Source organism: Lolium perenne, chromosome 1 (genome assembly GCF_019359855.2).
Source record: "Lolium perenne isolate Kyuss_39 chromosome 1, Kyuss_2.0, whole genome shotgun sequence".
NCBI classification, from domain to species: Eukaryota; Viridiplantae; Streptophyta; class Magnoliopsida; order Poales; family Poaceae; genus Lolium; species Lolium perenne.
In genome coordinates this window covers 181,438,644-181,457,765 of record NC_067244.2, presented here as the reverse complement: position 1 = coordinate 181,457,765, position 19,122 = coordinate 181,438,644, and the positions used below count along the sequence as shown (strand labels likewise).

General features: G+C 44.2%; 3 protein-coding genes and 1 long non-coding RNA gene across 4 annotated transcripts; 2 read left to right on the top strand and 2 right to left on the bottom strand.

The window, feature by feature from the left end:
* Window positions 1–3,666: 3,666 nt before the first annotated feature.
* LOC139831074 (uncharacterized) lies at window positions 3,667–4,889 on the bottom strand. Its single transcript, XR_011745379.1, has 2 exons — window positions 4,573–4,889; window positions 3,667–4,479 (listed from the first exon to the last, which is right to left on the bottom strand). It is a non-coding gene; the product is annotated as an uncharacterized lncRNA (long non-coding RNA).
* LOC127314899 (protein ABCI12, chloroplastic) lies at window positions 3,863–9,596 on the top strand. The gene is made up of 9 exons (XM_051345439.1): window positions 3,863–4,369; window positions 4,998–5,114; window positions 5,950–6,186; window positions 6,400–6,564; window positions 6,679–6,754; window positions 6,861–6,925; window positions 8,363–8,514; window positions 8,597–8,794; window positions 8,894–9,596. The coding sequence occupies exons 1-7, from the start codon at window positions 4,004–4,006 to the stop codon at window positions 8,510–8,512; spliced, it is 1,176 nt and encodes a 391-aa protein (XP_051201399.1). The 5' UTR covers window positions 3,863–4,003; the 3' UTR covers window positions 8,513–8,514; window positions 8,597–8,794; window positions 8,894–9,596.
* Window positions 9,192–12,096, bottom strand: LOC127314903 (DNA-directed RNA polymerase II subunit RPB7). Its single transcript, XM_051345450.1, has 6 exons — window positions 11,906–12,096; window positions 11,647–11,812; window positions 11,495–11,545; window positions 11,244–11,309; window positions 10,407–10,475; window positions 9,192–9,611 (listed from the first exon to the last, which is right to left on the bottom strand). Exons 1-6 carry the CDS (start codon window positions 12,019–12,021, stop codon window positions 9,546–9,548), a joined length of 534 nt encoding a protein of 177 aa, XP_051201410.1. The 5' UTR covers window positions 12,022–12,096; the 3' UTR covers window positions 9,192–9,545.
* A 157-nt stretch (window positions 12,097–12,253) lies between these two features.
* On the top strand, window positions 12,254–16,257 carry LOC127314911 (1-(5-phosphoribosyl)-5-[(5-phosphoribosylamino)methylideneamino] imidazole-4-carboxamide isomerase, chloroplastic). The gene is made up of 8 exons (XM_051345459.2): window positions 12,254–12,449; window positions 12,550–12,605; window positions 12,844–13,051; window positions 13,623–13,708; window positions 14,301–14,402; window positions 14,770–14,903; window positions 15,263–15,311; window positions 15,834–16,257. Exons 1-8 carry the CDS (start codon window positions 12,329–12,331, stop codon window positions 16,011–16,013), a joined length of 936 nt encoding a protein of 311 aa, XP_051201419.1. The 5' UTR covers window positions 12,254–12,328; the 3' UTR covers window positions 16,014–16,257.
* Window positions 16,258–19,122: the final 2,865 nt, after the last annotated feature.

The window sequence follows — 19,122 nt, the reverse complement described above, 5'->3', positions numbered from 1 at the left end:
CCCCTAGGGATAAAACATTGATGCTATGTCTAAGGATGTAGTTGTTGATTACATTACGCACCATACTTAATGCAATTGTCTGTTGCTTTGCAACTTAATACTGGAGGGGGTTCGGATGATAACCTGAAGGTGGACTTTTTAGGCATAGATGCAGTTGGATGGCGGTCTATGTACTTTGTCGTAATGCCCAATTAAATCTCACTATACTCATCATGATATGTATGTGCATGGTCATGCTCTCTTTATTTGTCAATTGCCCAACTGTAATTTGTTCACCCAACATGCTGTTTATCTTATGGGAGAGACACCTCTAGTGAACTGTGGACCCCGGTCCAATTCTCTATACTGAAATACAATCTACTGCAATACTTGTTCTACTGTTTTCTGCAAACAATCATCTTCCACACAATACGGTTAATCCTTTGTTACAGCAAGCCGGTGAGATTGACAACCTCACTGTTTCGTTGGGGCAAAGTACTTTGGTTGTGTTGTGCAGGTTCCACGTTGGCGCCGGAATCCCTGGTGTTGCGCCGCACTACATCCCGCCGCCATCAACCTTCGACGTGCTTCTTGACTCCTACTGGTTCGATAAACCTTGGTTTCTTACTGAGGGAAACTTGCTGCTGTACGCATCACACCTTCCACTTGGGGTTCCCAACGAGTGTGTGCTTTACGCGTCATCAGTCGTATTTATGCATTTTCCGGCACTAACCTATTAACAAGATGCCGAAGAGCCAGTTGCTGTTTTCTGCTGTTTTTGGTTTCAGAAATCCTAGTAAGGAAATATTCTCGGAATTGGACGAAATCAACGCCCAGGGTCCTATTTTGCCACGAAGCTTCCAGAAGATCGAAGAGAAGACGAAGTGGGGCCACGGGGCGACGACACGCCAGGGCGGCGCGGCCTGGGCCCTGGCCGCGCGGCCCTGCTGTGTGGGTCCCCCGTGACGCCCTTTGACCTGCCCTTTCGCCTACTTAAAGCCTCCGTCGCGAAACCCCCAGTACCGAGAGCCACGATACGGAAAACCTTACTAAGGCGCCGCCGCCGCCAATCCCATCTCAGGGGATTCAGGAGATCGCCTCCGGCACCCTTCCGGAGAGGGGAATCATCTCCCGGAGGACTCTTCACCGCCATGGTCGCCTCCGGAGTGATGAGTGAGTAGTTCACCCCTGGACTATGGGTCCATAGCAGTAGCTAGATGGTCGTCTTCTCCTTATGTGCTTCATTGTTGGATCTTGTGAGCTGCCTAACATGATCAAGATCATCTATCTGTAATGCTATATGTTGTGTTTGTCGGGATCCGATGGATAGAGAATACTATGTTATGGTGATTATCAATCTATTACCTATGTGTTGTTTATGATCTTGCATGCTCTCCGTTATTAATAGAGGCTCTGGCCAAGTTTTTGCTCTTAACTCCAAGAGAGAGTATTTATGCTCGATAGTGGGTTCATGCCTCCATTAAATGCAGGACGGTGACGAGAAAGTTCTAAGGTTGTGGATGTGCTGTTGCCACTAGGGATAAAACATTGATGCTATGTCCAAGGATGTAGTTATTGATTACATTACGCACCATACTTAATGCAATTGTCTGTTGTTTGCAACTTAATACTGGAAGGGGTTCGGATGATAACCTGAAGGTGGACTTTTTAGGCATAGATGCATGCTGGATAGCGGTCTATGTACTTTGTCGTAATGCCCAATTAAATCTCACTATATTTATCATATCATGTATGTGCATTGTCATGCCCTCTCTATTTGTCAATTGCCCGACTGTAATTTGTTCATCCAACATGCTATTTATCTTATGGGAGAGACACCTCTAGTGAACTGTGGACCCCGGTCCTATTCTTTACATCGCATACAATCTAGTGCAATACTTGTTCTTTACTGTTCTTCGCAAACAATCATCATCCACACTATACATCTAATCCTTTGTTACAGCAAGCCGGTGAGATTGACAACCTCACTGTTTCGTTGGGGCAAAGTACTTTGGTTGTGTTGTGCAGGTTCCACGTTGGCGCCGGAATCCCTGGTGTTGCGCCGCACTACATCCCGCCACCAACAACCTTCAACGTGCTTCTTGGCTCCTCCTGGTTCGATAAACCTTGGTTTCTTTCTGAGGGAAACTTGCTACTGTGTGCATCATACCTTCCTCTTGGGGTTCCCAACGAACGTGTGTGTTACACGCCATCAGGGCCCGAACTTCTTCACTTCTTACTACTCAACCTGCCCTCTCTGCTCCGTTGCGGCTGCTCCATGATAAGGCTTGCTCCTCTTGCGGCGCTCCCTTTGGGGCGACTCAGGCGGCAACCCAAACCCTAGAACCCCCACCCTCCTTCACTAGTTTTTCCCCAACTCTACCGCTGCTATAGGTGACTGCTGGGAAGCCATGTGGCTGCTAAGGAAGGTACTGGCGAGGATCTCGTGTCTCTGCGCCCATGTTGTAGACTCCGGACGCACATGCAACAACCTCGGGGTGAGGTGGCGCTGGCTTTGCAACAAGCAACGCACACCAGTGTTGGCCTTCTCCTTGGTCGTGTGGATGGGGAGGATACAAGGGTATTAGCCATGGCGCTCGGGCTGCTTGTCGGCTCTTGATCCAGATGTGAAGGGACTCCTCCTCCGAGCGTGCCCTACATTTCTAGCGCTAAACTTCGGTGGCTTCTAGCCGCTAGATCTGCCACGCGGTTAGGTGTTTGAGGTGGGACAAGGACCGGGAGAAATCCCTAGTTGTCTGCACCAGCCGCGGCACCTTTGGGCAGACGTCTTCTTCCTTGGAGGCGCCGTTGAGGTACTTTCCCCTTCCCTCCCTCCCCCACTCTTTACCCGAAAGGAAATCCCAAATCATCTGGATTGAGTGGCAGCGGTGTCTTGGGCCCTGTCACCTTCTTGAATGTGCCGCTTTGGGTAAGAGGGGGTGTGGGCTTGCTCTGGTTCCAGTTGTCAGCGTCGAGGTTCGATCCATGGTGATGGCGTTGAGCTTTTTGGTCTAGGATTCCTGCATCGTTGTGGGTTTACTCGGCTTCTTCGTTCTGCATGCCCGCTAGCGGATCGGTGCCCTCATACCTGAGCAGGGAGGGGAAGCCTTCCCTTCCCCCATTTGGAGAGGTGTGATGGGATGGCGAGAGCATGGTGCTCCTTGCAGGTTTCGTTCCGGCGCTATGTGGTGTGACAAAAACTCTTATTCATCGTGCCTTCTCCATCATCACCCACACCAAGCAGCTTCCTCTCCTTGTAGGTGCATCCTTGTCCGTGGCAAGGCTTCCGTTGGTGAGCTCGATGCAGTCAAGTGGCGGGCTTAGTGTCTAGTCCTATAGGTTTCTCGTCCATTCCTTTGCTCTAGGGTGAACATCTCCATGGTCAACTGTTAGGCGGCCTTCGAGTCAGAGCTAGAGGGCAGGGTTCCCTTTATAGTCATGGATTAGGATGGTCAGGCGATGGCTCACCTCTTGAGGAGACGAAGGAATACAAAAATCGTGGTTGAGTGCATCGACGACTTTAAGATGATTTGTTCTTGTCTTAATCTTTTGTTTATGTTGTTGTAAGCTGTTTTAGCATTTTGTATCTTTCGTCTGTGGTTGCCTTGCGTAATTCCTGACCTCTTGATAACTTCGTTAATTTAAAGTTGGGCTTTTCTTCCTTTTGTCTAAAAGCAACTCATAGAGTAGGTTGTAAAGACCGAATCACCGATTTTAAGTTTTTAACAGAGGTTTCTTTCCTCCATACGAATACGATACCAACAATTTCACACCATGGTTGAACTCCTGATCTAGCTCCAGAATGTGTTCAAATTTTGAAAACACGTCTGGTACACACACGAAAAACGTATATTTCGAAAATAAAATCACTCAAGCCGGCCGGTTTGCGCCAGCAGCTGCAAATCCTGCTAGTCTGCTTCTTCTTCGGGCTCGAGGCTCGAGCTGCATCGCTCACGTCTCCCAAGCAAAAAAGCTCCGCCGTCCTGCCCCGGCGGCGCGCGCCCTCCGGTGGAGCGAGCCACCGATGGCCGCCGTCCAGCTCCGCCCTTTCCACTCCCTCGCGCTCCCGGCGGCGAGAACCAGCACCAATCCCAACTGGCTCCACCTCCCGGCGAAGCCAAGGGCGGGGAGCAGAAGCGCCCGCCTCGCCCTGCTCGTGTGCTCCGCTTCCAACCCCGCCACGCCCGCAGCCCCCTCCACGTCGTCGTCCTCAGGGGATAAGAATGGCGCGGCGGCAAGGTGGGCCGCGTGGATCCCGCGCGCCGCAGTGGGCGGGGTCGGCCCCGAGCAGGTCCTCCGGCTCATCTCCGGCGCCGCGGCCACGCCCATCTGCCAGTTCGTCGACTCCCCTCGCACCTTCCTCCACTCCGTCGACCCCCGCGTCAAGCTGGTAAACTGCCCTCACTCGCATTTCGGATAAACTACCACCAGTTTCTATGGTGCCGGTTCAGAGAGGATGCACGCCAGGTCTTTGTGAAAATGTCTCCCCTGGGTTATGAACTAGTAAAATGAAGAAAACGATGTGTCAATTTTATTGCCCATCATTATAAGTTTATAACATTACAAAAAGTTGTTGGATGAGCAGTTCTGGACCTGTGAATATAGTTCTTGATAATGTTGAATACTCGGAGAGAAGGATTTACTGAGCCTATATGTCGTCTTGTAATCAATTGAAATAAGGAAGTCAAATGAAACAGGAGAAATTAAATGGTCTATGTACTATGTGGTCTCTCACTTGGTTGACCACTTGTTTTTTCTACCTTAGAGCGAGGGGGAATATGGCATGTCAGACATCACACATGCTTTATTGCGCGCGGCTGGTCTACTTCTCTTAGATGGTGCTATCGTCTTGGTAATGTTAGGTGGTGTTCTCATCTTGGTAATGTTAGTTGGTGTTATCGTCTCGGGAACATGAGAGATAAATGAAGTACTTTAGTTTAAGTTAAATGATCAACTGCATCATCTTGTACCTGTTGCTCTCCTGCTGCTTCTAACAATGTAGCTATTTCTGTTTGCAGGTGTGGCTCTTGGCCCTTGTTGTCCTACCAGCCAGGTCAAATATTTATATGCGCTTTGGTTTGGTAGCTGGCCTTGCTCTTCTTTCAATGTGGGTTCTGCCAAATCATGTTTGGAAGGTATGTTGTTCGTTCTTACATGCATATCCAATTCTGGTTTAAAATTTTGATCGTTCCCAGCTACTTGGAATTTTCCTTATGATGTTCATTTGCATCGATAATTTTCCATACACGTTGAAGCTTATGGTTTGTGTAAGTCAAAAGGGATTCAATCTTAGTTTTCATGTTCTAGGCTAAGGGCCAAATATAGGGAGTGCACGAGGACTAGTCTAAACTGAAACATAGGGCTGTGCAGTTTTCTACCGAATTGAGCCGATCAACTCAGTTCGATAGGAATCTGGTATTTGGTATGGTGAGACAGACTCCGTGGTTTTGATATTCGGTATAATCAGTAAAAACCGCTGGATCAACCGACCAATCTGAAAAACCTGGAAACTATGTTGCATTCGCATATGGTGTAGTTCCTGCTCACGGACTGTCACCTATAGCCCAAAAACCTAACTCCCATGCATGATGATAGAATCTTTCTGGAGTCTGGACACATTAAGTTGCTAGGGGGCTCTGACATGGTATATCCTTACTTGAAGTTGCTCCTATTGCTGCCGCCATATACTCTGATTTGCTCCTATTGCTGCCTTGCTAGGGCCCCACATGTACATGACAAATAAAAACCGATACTCTTAACATAGCAAACTGTAGTTAATTTACTGTCATTTTTGGTGCTGATGCAGGACTTTAAGTTAGACAGTTTCAGCAATCATGTTTTACTTATATCTTATCCCTTATGTACCCATTCTACTCATAGCATTTATTGTCTTGTATATTAAGTATATTCTTCTTGAAATGCACTTGCTTTTCTTGTATCCATAAATTAAATTGTATATTTACTCTGTAGGATCAACTTGGAAGGGTTACTCTTCTTTCAGGCATCATATTCATAATGTTGGGATTTGGTGCCGATGGCGCGCCTTCCCTACTACAGACAAGAACTCCTCCCCCATCTGTTCTAGGTGTGCCGAATATTCCTTGTTCCTTGAGTGGATATTCTTACACAATCATGAAACTAGGGCCACTACAGTTTACAAGGAAAGGCCTAGCAGTTGCAAGTACATCGGCATGCCTCTCCTTTGCAGTATGTTCCTCCATTTCATCTAAGTATTTGCCTAATATTTCTCTGACCCAAAATCTTCATTATCTTTTGCTTTCTAATGCCTTTTGCATTCTCTAGCTGGTGAAGTACAGCAGACAGACACGTCCTGAGTGCAAAATATACTGTTTTTTGTTTTTTTAAATTCAAGTAATGCAAATTGAGATGTTCATGGAAATGCTTGTTGTTTGGATGCAGATATTCCAAAGTGCAAGTCTCTGCTTGACCACGACCACTCCTGAGCAGCTTGCTTCTGCTTTGTGGTGGTTTATGATTCCGCTGAAGCTTATTGGTGTGCCAGTACCCGAGATAGTACTTACACTGCTACTATCTTTGAGGTTCATTAATCTAGTATTTGATGAGGCAAGTGTAGGCTAATTGCCAAACTGAACACTGATTTTACCTTTTCCTAACTACACACACACTGCTATTTGAGACCAAACCTTGAAGAATAACATTATTCAAAATTTGTACTAGGTTCGCAATTCAGCACTGGCAATCGTAACACGTCGGATTGATTGGAAAAATCTGGCCACTATGGAAACAATAGATAGTATGTACTTTCTCTAACCTGGCTATCAGGGTTGAATCGACTACTTTACATATTATTATGTGGAAAAACGTTGAATTGAACTTTCACACTAATATCATCTTTGCAGTTTTCTTCAACTATGTCCAGCGAATTTTCAAGAATATATTTGATCATGCGGAGCAAGTATCCAAGGTCAGTTTATTTCGAAGTTTCACTATCCTCAGAAAAGTGAATTTATGAACATGGCTGAGTGTGATCCATTGTGTTCATGTGTTGTTTTACGAACTAATTATTACAATTTTCTACGATCCATCTAGCAGTACTTGGTCACACATATTTACTAAGAGTCTAAGATTGGCATTAATAGGATCATATATCTTGAGTACTTTGGCAGCATGCACTAATATTTGATGTTTGATTAGACTCAAGATTCAGAAAACTTTCTTAACTTTATAGTTACTATAAGCCTATATGACAGTAGATGCTAAACAACGCCAGCATGTATCCCCCAAGCAATCAGTTGCACAGTGGAATTAGGGGGAGCAGCTATCCCCAGGGTAGCAGGCCATTTCCCCTTTTCATAACCAAATTCACATGGTCTTTTACATTGATCTCAGATTTGGAAGTGTTCTCCTGTCACTGTGAAGGATAAGAATTTGAACTGAAAGTCCATAAGCCTGTCGTTAGCATATGGTGTTACGTGCAACCTAGACGGTTTGCCAAACAGGAGCAACAGTGGCCACAAGCTCGGAATGTTTCTACTTTGTTAGAACTGGCTGAATATTACTTAGCTATCAACTATTGTTTGTATTGGTGGTACGATCTTATATTGTTTGTAAGGTTATCTTTATTACCTAGAAAGTTACTGTAGATTTGATTGTTAGCTGGCTGGCTGTGGTATTCCTTGATCGCTATTTCAGGTCTAGTCCTCCCCCAAGCAGTGCCTTCCTTCACCTAGTACTATTCTATCTCAAGTCGTTGCTGTGCAACCTCTCCCCTGTGCATCTCACCATTATAGATGTTTACTGCAATTAGACACGTATGTACACAAGTGTCTTTCACACCAGCGTGCCAATCACATCTGTACACACTTAACAACCATTGCTAATACCTGTGTACGAATCACTACACTATCTCTATAAAAGATACTTATCATATCTGTCTTTAGGTCCATTTCTAAGGGCACACGACATTAGCTTTTTTTATGACAAACCATTCCTGGTTGTGTTGTCGAGTTGGATGTCTGAGGAAAACTGAACCAGGCATGGACTTCACTGTTTGTGTATCAGAAATGAGTTTGGGCCAAAATGGGGTAGAAATCGCATAGGTGATCACTTAGCTGTCTGGAATTTGGATGGCTTTTTGTTTGAACTTAATTACGCAAAAAATGCTTAGAGAAAAGGAACATCGAGCACAGCTGCATCCTTAATTGAGGCGCTCTTCTGTAGTCTCATTGACATAAGAATGGTGAAACTTGATTATATCATAGTTGGCATATTACATTTTCAGGCACATAACTGTCTAGATCGTAGTACTTAGATGGAAATGGAGTCCTTGTATTAGACTGATACAGTTGTAATCTTTTGTTGCTTCGCCTCTTTAACCTCTGATTCTTTCTGTTTTGTGCAGGCAATGATTGCGCGAGGATACCGTGGTGACCCTAACAACCACAAGATCTACTTTCTCACGGAGTCCTCATTTCGCATTGTGGATGCATTTTCGTTGCTTTGCCTATTTGCCTTAATGGGCCTGGCTTCCTTTTCAGATAGATTGGCTTGATGGTACCAGATATTCAAGAGCTATTCACATATTTCCTATCATGGTCTTCACGCGAGCTTACTAGCACCTTCTCAAATCTTTCAGGAACACTTCTAGATTGTGATTTACAAAATCAATTTTGGAACATCTTGGAGCAGCATTTGAAGTGAATTGGAAACAGAGCAGTAGCATGATCATGTCGGTGGAAACAAGTTTGTGATTTCCATGTGTACATCATGGCTCCCTCCTGGAGAAAAGAATGACATCTGAAAAGTGATTACATTAACCTCAGGTTCTAAGCAGGTGAGTTGTATGTGTTTTATATCCCAAAGAGGGTTTAAATTTAATGTTAATTCAATGGTTTTATATTGCATCATCTGATCTCAGTTGTTCTTTGTGCAGGTATCTACACATTACCTTGTGGGAGCTGATAATGTAACGCTTACAGCTAACATTAGTCTAACTGTCTTAGCGAAAGGTGTCTGTTAGTACAGTTGTTGCCAGATGGGACAACCTCAAATATCTGTGTATCACTATCCCATGAATGCCATTCAAATCTATGTCATGAAAAGATATGTTCATTTCATTTGATAGCATTGACTTGTACTTCCGTTCGGTTAAGATCTGATTGCCAACAATGACCATCATCGGATGTAGTCAGATAAGTGGTTTGGCAACACATAGTTGTGCAATCTTATCAGAAAGTTCAGACAGCTGCTTCAATCCCAATAAATTAACCACTACTGTGGCTCATTGACTACAGTTAAAGATCCTAGTTATGATAATACAGGGCCCATTTCTCTTGCAGTCTTACCATCATCGGATGCAGTAAGATAAGTGGTTTGGCAACACATAGTTGTGCAATCTTATCAGAAGGTTCAGACAGCTGCTTCAATCCCAATAATTAACCACTACTGTGGCTCATTGACTACAGTTAAAGATCCTAGTTATGATAATACATGACCCATTTCTCTTGCAGTCTTTCTTCACGTTACAATGCATCAGGATGTCGAAGTTGAAGAGTATCGTAAGGCTGCAGTCTTGTCTGGATCATTTACGATGCTGCACCAGGATCACTGATAATACCCAGATAGTCATCTTTTATCGTGCCGATGCAAAACTGAGACAAAAAATGATCAAACTATAAGAAATTGCACATCTCAAAGCCTAAAAGGTGTTAATAGAATGGATACAAATACAACTGTAGCTTCATGACGAAATTGCCTTGTTTTTGGTACTCGCACTGTCCGGGCTTGTGAGGCCCCTTGAATTTTGACCATAAATTTAACTAACAAAAAATTGAGTTATTTGCCAAAAAAATAATGCCTTTGAAAACATTTTGAAAATATGAATCCAAAAAGCAAACTTTTTATGGAAAATAAGTCATAATTTGATGGCCAAAGTTGGGCTTAAAATTCGAGGGGGGCTTACAAACCCGGACTGAGGGAGTATCTAATTATGGTTTCAGTAGATAGAAATCAAGTAAGTTGCATTCAACATTTTGGCAAAACCCACATATTATGAATCTAAACAGGATTAGAGTACTCCGTATCAGTTATATACCTCTGGTAATTATAGCATATGAAAGAAGAAAGAACACTTTAAAGTTTACACAACAGTTACATAGACACCATCCTATCTACCTGAATTCATAATCATATGAATCTCGGACTAATTAATTAACTTGAATCAAGTCACTATTTGCCCCAAAACCTACACATGCCTCTTCATAGACTGATAGACAATTGGAGACTACAATTCTTTTGATGTTATTATTATATATCAATAGTACTGCATATGGAATTTGATCGTCAAGTCTAAAATCAACAACTCACAGAAGTCCTGCCTCGTACTTCTAAAAACTGAGCACTTCGATTTCAGAAACTTCCGCAAAAGAAAGGGTAACAAGACTTACAATTTCTGTCGCATCAACACGGGTGCCTATGATCTTCAAACGAACCTCACTTTCTTTTTGAATTTTCACCTGAACCAGACAAACAAGCAATTCCCACTTAGCACAAAAGAATGACTAAAGCAAATCGCTTTCAACAGAACAATCCTTTTCTATTTCATAATGATACCCAGTACCTAATAGTAATTTTTTGAGAGCTTATTTATATATACCAATTCATATATGCATTAAAGCATTTATAATTTCTTATAGCATTGTGAATAAACAATTAGATTGTTAATTTTTTTTACAAGCACACACAATATCATTTCAAAGATGCTCCAATAAGAGTAAAATAACAAGTGAACATGACCTGCCAGTAGTGTACATGTGTACTATTATAATATAAAAGGGAGTTCGTCATGGTGGTGGTGCGGCAGTGGTATGGTGCTAACTTCGCTCTTTCACACAAAAGAAAATACACAGACTCGTGGGCTTTCTTATCCCCTATTTTTCTCGTGGAGTTTGTTTCTTTTCTTTATTTTCTCACCAAACCAACAAAATAAGTAGTTAGTCATTCGACATGTAATATCGTGTTGCTTTAATTCTTCAACAAGCCAAACAACCTCTTATGCAACTCTAAACAAACATTACCATCTTTAGAAAGCAAAAGCCAGAATAAATTTGATATGCTTACAAAATATAAAGGTTAAAAGGGATATTCGTTAATCTAAATAAATATTTTATTTGTTTTAAGCATGAATGTACTGGTGAAGTCTGTAGTAATGCAAGTGACACTTAGCTAGTAGTTACCAACGATGAGAAGAACAGTAGGAACCACTTGTACAAAAATAAGCATACCGATCCATCAGAAGTTGTGTAGTTTGGCACATCACCAGATTGGAACTCCATATCGTCAGGAATCAGCTGCATACAAAAGCAGAATAACACACCCAGTAAGCCAGAATGTGCAAGGTCGGCAAGAAGCACATCCAAATCGGATGTAAGAGCTTGCACTGAATAATTGACCACATAGGGAATTCTGAAGTGTATCGATTTACTCCACCAATTTGACAAAGCAGGTTCACTTAAAAGCACACAAGTTCACTCACATGATTTGACACGAAGATCTGCACAGGCCCAGCCTCTGCGAAGAACCCCATCTGCAGAACCAAGCAATCGAAGTTCAGTAAACCGGGCACTGCAGAGCACATCACGCCTGCGGATAAGAAGGCCACAATACAGCAGTCGAGTAAAAGCCCACCTTGTTGACCATGGTGACGACGGCCTCGAGGATCTCGCCCTTGAAGGGGCGGAAGACGACGCACTGGTACTTAACGGGGAAGGTGACGAAGCCCGTGCCCTCCCGGATGAGCCCCTTCCCGACCTCCTCCACCCCCGTGATCGCCACCACGAACCCGTGCCGCCCGCTGCGATACATACAGCCAACCGGATTCAGCGCCCGTTCGGCGAGCCGGAGGAGGGGGCGGGCGGGCGGAGGCGAGGATTGACGGAAACCCTACCTGCAGGTGCCCTCGACGTCCTTCATGAGCTTGGCGACGAGCTTGTCGCGCAGGTGCGGGCCGAAGTGGCGCGGGTGCAGCTGCATGTTCCGCTCCAGGACGATGTGGAAGAACATCCTCGTCGGCCGGCGGCGGCTGCGGCTGCGGCGGCGGTGGGGAGCGAGCGAGTCCTTCCGCCGAGTCGCCTAATCGATGGATGGCTCGCTCCGTGAGCTAGCTGCGGGAGTTAATAGCCCGGAGACGCAACGCTCAGGGCCGTCCGATCTGAGATGACCGCATCTGGACCGTCGGATGCGATAGCGTCCGACACTCTCTCAACTTTGCTGCTTGGTTTAGTCCGAGTCTGTCTGACCCACTTCACCCGGCCTCTCACCGCCCGAACAGACAGAGAAAAACCAAAACCCTACCCCGCCGCCGCCGTCGATGAGCTTCCGGATGGCGTCGAGGTGCGCGGCGAGGCTTCCGCAGCCACCGTGCGCGGCGCCGCAGCCCCGCTGCGCGAGCTCGCGGGTCTCGGTGCCCCCGGCGAGATCCGGCGTGTCAAGTATGTCTTCCCCCCTTCGGATCCCTCTGTGGCTTGAGATGCATTGTCACTTTGTCTGATGCTCTGTCGGGATTATGATATTGGCCGTGCGTTTTGGCAGGAGGACGTGCCGTCGTGTGCTCGGTTAGCTTCAGGCCGTGTATTGACATTCACAAGGTCAGTGGCCAGTAGGAATGGTACCCTTCACTGTTGTGATTAGCAGTCGAATCATACTCTGACATGACCGTTCAAATCGATGACCGTTTTTTCGCGTGATTGCTAATCATTTTGCTGCGGTGTGATTCACAAGTGGACTGATAGTGATAAAATTGTGCTCACCAAACAAACATTTATCTGTGCGGCTATATGTTTCTGAATATAGTTCATCTGATAGGTTATTTTTGCAAACTCCTAGGGGAAAGTTAAGCAGATTGTTGGCTCCACTCTGCGTGATACATCAGATGATGGGACGGTACTAGTGACTAATTTTGAATCGGACAAGCCTCCAGCAGAATTTGCGAGTATTTATAAACAAGATGGACTTGTTGGTGGGCATGTCATAATGCTTGGTGGCGACGATGCAAGCCGTTCTGCTGCGCTGGAAGCGCTACATGCATATCCTGGTGAGAATTTGTTGTCTAATTATTAGTTGATACATACCAATATACCATAACTACTATTGTTCATTTGGTTTGTTTCATGTGTAACTGTGCAACAATAGTTTGTTGACCACTGTTATTTGTGAGATCTTTGAAACGAAAATGTGCTTTTATTTGTCCTTTGTCACCTTTAATGGGATCTGGATCTTTCTATGGTGCTGCTTATATGATATATCACACATGGATAGTAATTTTTTATTTATCAGAGCCTATATGAGGTAGCATTTGAGTCTGATAAAGAGTGTTATTTGTTGGGTACTACAATTAGAAGTACTTGAACAGGAAACCCCCCTGACACCGCTAATGCTAATGTTCAGTTCAAGTTCTTATCTGGTCAAAACCTTCTTTAAGATCACTGCAAGGCCCCCGTAGTATTGTTGTTTACAATTATTTAAGGCTACTTCTATCAGCTTTTGCCTTGGATAGTTTTGTACATCTGATAATGGTGCTCATGCAGTATTGTCGTTTCTATTGTAAGCCATGGGATACCATCAATTTGACATATTGCCATAAACATGTGCTATCATAATACTAGGTGGTTTGCAAGTTGGTGGTGGAATAAATTTGGAGAATGCAATGTCTTACCTTAATGAAGGGGCAAGTCACGTGATTGTAACTTCTGTACGTGTCCATGCTCTACTTTTGTGTAAATAATGCCATTATATTTGTTTCTTCATGCCATGAAACCTTTTATGCGTCTGTTTATTGAATTTATGTGTGTAAAATAACTCATGTAGTAAGATTAGGCATATGTCCACTTCCTATCCATCTCTTGTTTGGTCAGTATGTTAAACTTAAGTTTTCTTCAATACCGATATTGTTATTTCCCTAAAACCTAAAATGATGCCAGAACATGGTGACCTATAAATTCTATTGATCTCACTTATCCACGATTGTTACCAATTGTCTTCTGCACCTTGTGAATGTTGCTTTTGTGACATTTTTGGCTACTCCTTCATTGCCAATGTGATTGCTTTCTGATCATGGCTGCCTGTTTTTCTTGGCTGCAAAATCTCCCTAAGAGCCTCAAGAGTTAGCTTTAGTTATAACATGTTCCTTGAAGTTGAAAATGATTGGATTAAATAAAAATCAGAACCAGCTGGTTGGCACCTGCTGCTCAAGGCCTGGATTTTTTTTCCATCTGTTAAATCAGTTTTTATAGAGATTTCATCAGCTGAATATTTGCAACTTATGTATTGAGTCTTTTATGCAGTATGTGTTTAGTGATGGCAAAATGAACATTGAAAGGCTGACACAGCTTGTGGAGCTTGTTGGGAAGCAAAGGCTTGTATTGGACCTTAGTTGTCGAAAAAAGGTATGCACATTATCTTGTATTCAAACTTTTAAGTATGTTAATGTGATCCCCGCAAAAAAAAGTATGTTAATGTGCTGAACATTAGTGCTAATTTAAGCTGAATATTAATTTACAATACTGCTTTCTTCTGGATCACCTTTTGAATTCCATATAGGCAACTTACATGAGCATTGTTCTCTGTTTCCCCTCGTCATCCGAACATAGTGTGTTGCCTTGTCATAAATGAAACAGTTATGGTGAGCATAGATAAGCTCAATGCATAAATAGTGAACTTGAGACTGGATCACAATCGTTTCTGATGGCTTCTGCTATCTTCCTGGCAGCTATTTCTATCTTTGATTTATCTTAACAAAATGTTTTTGGTTAGGATGGCAGATATGCCATCGTGACTGACAGATGGCAGAAGTTCAGTGATGTCTTTGTTGATGGGCCAACATTAGAACATCTTGCTGCCTACGCAGACGAGTTTTTGGTCCATGGAGTTGATGTGGAGGGCAAAAGGTGAACCATATTCCTTCTGCATTTATTTAATTTGTCTTTTGAAATTGTGTAGTATAGTCACCCTTGATGGGATATAATTGTCCTGTCATTTTAACTTCCCATAATAAATCTATTACTTATGTGATGGTGTGTATGCCACAGTTCCTCTCGAGTTTCATTACTATTTTAATCTGCACGGATCTGTGGTTTACTGGTTATTACTCTTCAGTAGTGCACTTTTTATCTATCCAGGTTTAAGTATTTAATCTCACTAAGACCAGATATCAGCTGACATGTCTTCCTGTTGATCATCATGTTATGGCAGTGTAAAAACTTATTTTTAGTAGTTAGTCTAATCTAAGCTATTATGTGAAATGCAGGTTAGGAATTGATGAGGAACTTGTGGCGCTACTGGGACGCCATTCACCTGTATGTACAGTTTTATACTTCAGTTTCAAGTTTTTTGTTCCGTTTTTTGCCTTTTCTTTTTTGTTCTAAACTATTGTACTCCCTCCATCTATAAATAGATGCCTGAGGTTTGATTAAATCTGGATGTATCTATACACTAAATAGCGTCTAGGTACATCCAGATTTAGGCAAATCTCAGATGAGGTAGTATCATTTGTTTTCTCACTGTGACTGCATCTTGTAGTTCTCATCTAATTGTTGTATCATGAACAAATCAATCACTTGCCCCCAACCACCCAAAAAAAGATGAAAACAAAAGGCGTGTGCATTGTTTTGGAGAGCAAATGCGGCGTAGCGAGTTGAATCAAACACTTTGTACTAGTTGCTCAGCCATATTTCCATGTTTGATTTTATTGACTCGAATGTGTTTAGAAATGAAATTTAATTATACATTTCATTCCAGATGTTCAATTTTATATTTAAGAGTCGCTTTATCTTTACATGTACTCAACATGGGTCACTAATTTATCTTCCGTTTTGTAGATCCCTACAACATACGCTGGGGGCGTGTCAACGATGGACGATTTGGAGAGGATAAAGCAGGCAGGCAACAGCGGAGTTGATGTTACTGTCGGCAGTGCCCTAGACATATTCGGTGGAGATTTGCCCTACAGTAGAGTTGTCAGTTGGCACAAGGAGCAAAATATGGTTAGCCAACAGTGAAGAAGTCAGATGTCTTAATTATAGAGAGCATTTTGTGATCCCCACTTGACTATACGGTCGGGTCATTTGGCTTGTTTGCGAACATCATAGTTCTGTGTGTGCATGTCAAAGCTGAAGCAGAGGTATCAATTCAGTATCACAGATGTACTAGTGAAACGGCTTGACCAGGTCCGTGAAGTATTCAAACACTGTACTGCATTCTGATGTATTGTAATGATTAATAAGCATAGGTTGAACTGCAGAAGTGTTGTCCAAGTTGAAACTGTGATCAAAGTTTTTATTGTACTGTGCAATTTAGTTAGCTGAACTAGTAGGGGCAGAGAGGGACCCTGTAGGGAGTGAGTCCAAGGTTCCTGGCGCAACAACCGGCAGGTAAAGCTGATCTGAGACCATGGCAGGAAGAACTTGGGGTTTGAATTCTGGAACCTGTTGAGACTCCCAATTTCATTTTAAATGAAACGCATAAAACAAAGAGACTGTTCCATGACCAAACCCACAGGACCTGAATCAACAGGTTCCAGAACACCAAACCAAACCTCAGAGGCCATCAGAGATTAGAAGAGGTAAAATATACAGGGGAGGATCATCTAACAGAATTGGTTACAGGCCTTTACCAAAATGAGCTAATTCATGATCCCTCAAAATGAAATAAAATGAGCTAATTCTTCATTATCTCAACCATGTCCAAACAATCAGAACCCATAACAATTTTGTTACATCACGGGTCTGAGCAAACAAAATACGGTTCTTTGGCCCGTGTTTGCAATTGCTTGCTGCAATGAAATTCTCTTCTAACAGGCCCCGTTGTTCCTCAAAGATAATCCATGTCAAACGATAACCTTGGTGGGAACATTTAGTTTCCAAATACAATCCCACATGGGAATATGGGATGTGGGTTTATCGGTCCAACACTTTGAGGCCTTTTATATTTCTATTGTATTTTAGGGGATTGGAGGAGGTTATCCCAAATCCCGAAAAATCCCCGATGATCCGTTTTCTTATTGCGGTTTGGACGAGATAATCCCGAGATATCCCACATATCCCCTTATTTTCCTAGATTAAAAAATTCTCATATAAGTGTATTTTTTTTGTTGACGGAATCTCGTCAGAGGTCGGGAGCTCCCTCATTGCATTATAAGAAGAGAGAAATTGGTCCAGTTAATAAGGAAAACCGGATGCAAAAACCATACAAAGCACGGTTAATTAAGCAAACATATGCCATGCCTGCAAATTTGCGGGTTTCTTTTGAAATACACCCATGTACTATGGAGAAGTGGAATTTTCACATCAGATCGCTTGATAGATGTACCTGAAGGAAAACATTCATGTCAACTAGGAACCATACAGCTATGTAAGATATACTAGTATGTGTGGTTTATTCAACAGATAATACCTACTCTATCGAATGTAGCAGCCGCAACAAGCTAACGATTTACAGGTATGAATTGACCGGGTCTTTTCAGTATATTCAGACACTACTGAGTTTTGTTGTATCGTAATGATGAATAAACAAAGGTTGAATCGTAGAGAAGTGTGGTCAAAGTAGAAACAAAGTTTTTGTAGTGTCCAATTTATTTAGCTGAACTAGTAGCACTAGTGTCAGAGAGGGACTTGTTGATGCAGTCCCGGCGCAACAACCGGCAGGTAATGGCGATCCGAGATAGACAGTGGCAGGCAGATGACAAAATGGTAGGAAGCTGGGGTTTCAGAAAAAGTAAAGGTAGGAAACCAGAGGAAACTGGTTTTGTGGTTAGGGTTTGCCAGGTCTGCTTGTGTACAGACCTGCCGCTTTCTAGATTTCGCTCTAAGAGCATGTCTAACAGGGCCCTTATAACCCGCCCACCCCGTAAAATTCTGGCAAGATACGGGGCAGGCGCGGTTTGGGCCGTCTAGCAGGCCCCGTATTCGGGCCGGCCCGTTTCGGCGGAATACGGGGCCCAGGAAATCCGCCCCGCCGCCCCCTACTTATACCGGGCGAACGTGCGAGTGAGGGGTTAACCCCTCACTCGCAACCATAGCTCCACCGTGCGCCGCCGCCTCCTCCATCCTGCTCCGGCGAGCAATTCCTCACTCCCCCGCGCCGCATTCCACCCTAGCTCCGGCATGGACGCCCGCCGCCGCAGTACCGCCTCGTCGGCGAGCGGATCAAAGCGATCCCGCTCGCCGGACAACGTGGAGGATGCGCGGCGGCTCCAATGCAAGAGATCCGCCGCCGGGAGCCGCCGTGCGGCCTGCAAGTACGACGGCGCCGCGTTCATCCCGCTGGTACAATGAGGACCCGCCGCTCAAGCCGATGAGTGGCCCCAAGTTCGACGAGTGGCGCGCCGAGTGGGAGCGCCAACGCCGGGTGAAGGAGGCATGGAACGCGAGCATCGGGAGCACCAGCGGCGGAGGAGCTCCGCTCGCCGGCGAGGAGGAGGAGGAGGACGAGGACCAGGACCCCGCCTTCTTGAAGGCGATTCAAGAGTCCCTCAAGGACGCCGCCGAGAGGAAGAGGGCGGAGGAGGAAGATAGGACGGCGGCCATCGCCGCCGTGAAGCAGGCGGAGTTGCGGGAGGCGGAGGCGGAGGCCGACGGGTACATCATCGACCTCTCCGACTAGAAGTCGCGATCCATGATCGCGCATTTTGTATGTATATACGTCGATTCGTATGTATGATCGACGAATTATGAATGAACAAGTTTCCCGGGGTTTTAAATTTACGAATTTACGGGGTCAAATACGGGTCTACTAGATGGAACGGTGTATCTACCAGCGTTTTTTATACGGGGCGAAAAAGTCGCGAAATACGGGACAGAAAAGTAAGGGGCCGATCGATTTTGGAAGGTAAGTACATGTATATTATTACCTATATAAAAGCTGACCTCATATGCTTAAATTTTAGCAGTTTGGGCTGTTGATGGTAACATTTTATCCAATTAAAACTTGACACGACAGGGATTGTCACTGTAGATAGCCTTCTCAAACATTGTAGATTCATATGGATTGCCCTGCCTATCCCTCGCCTACCGGCTCCTTTCGGTTGCCTCCACGTGATTTGGTAATTTTTGACCTTTTTATTTGGACCGATGGGCTTTGGACTACCGGTTATTGGCCTTCCCCTCCTGC

Bases quoted from the DNA above. Each gene is read 5' to 3' on its own strand.
- LOC127314899 (XM_051345439.1), top strand. From the start codon at position 4,004: ATGGCCGCCGTCCAGCTCCGCCCTTTCCACTCCCTCGCGCTCCCGGCG. The intron at 6,565-6,678 runs GCAAGTGTAGGC...AATTTGTACTAG, and splicing joins TTAATCTAGTATTTGATGAG to GTTCGCAATTCAGCACTGGC. The intron at 6,755-6,860 runs GTATGTACTTTC...TCATCTTTGCAG, and splicing joins CACTATGGAAACAATAGATA to TTTTCTTCAACTATGTCCAG.
- LOC127314903 (XM_051345450.1), bottom strand. From the start codon at position 12,021: ATGTTCTTCCACATCGTCCTGGAGCGGAACATGCAGCTGCACCCGCGC. The intron at 11,546-11,646 runs GTGGGCTTTTAC...TTGGTTCTGCAG, and splicing joins TCGTCACCATGGTCAACAAG to ATGGGGTTCTTCGCAGAGGC. The intron at 9,612-10,406 runs GTAAGTCTTGTT...TTTTTGTCTCAG, and splicing joins GTGTTGATGCGACAGAAATT to TTTTGCATCGGCACGATAAA.
- LOC127314911 (XM_051345459.2), top strand. From the start codon at position 12,329: ATGAGCTTCCGGATGGCGTCGAGGTGCGCGGCGAGGCTTCCGCAGCCA. The intron at 12,450-12,549 runs GTATGTCTTCCC...GCGTTTTGGCAG, and splicing joins GGCGAGATCCGGCGTGTCAA to GAGGACGTGCCGTCGTGTGC. The intron at 13,709-14,300 runs GTACGTGTCCAT...TCTTTTATGCAG, and splicing joins GTCACGTGATTGTAACTTCT to TATGTGTTTAGTGATGGCAA.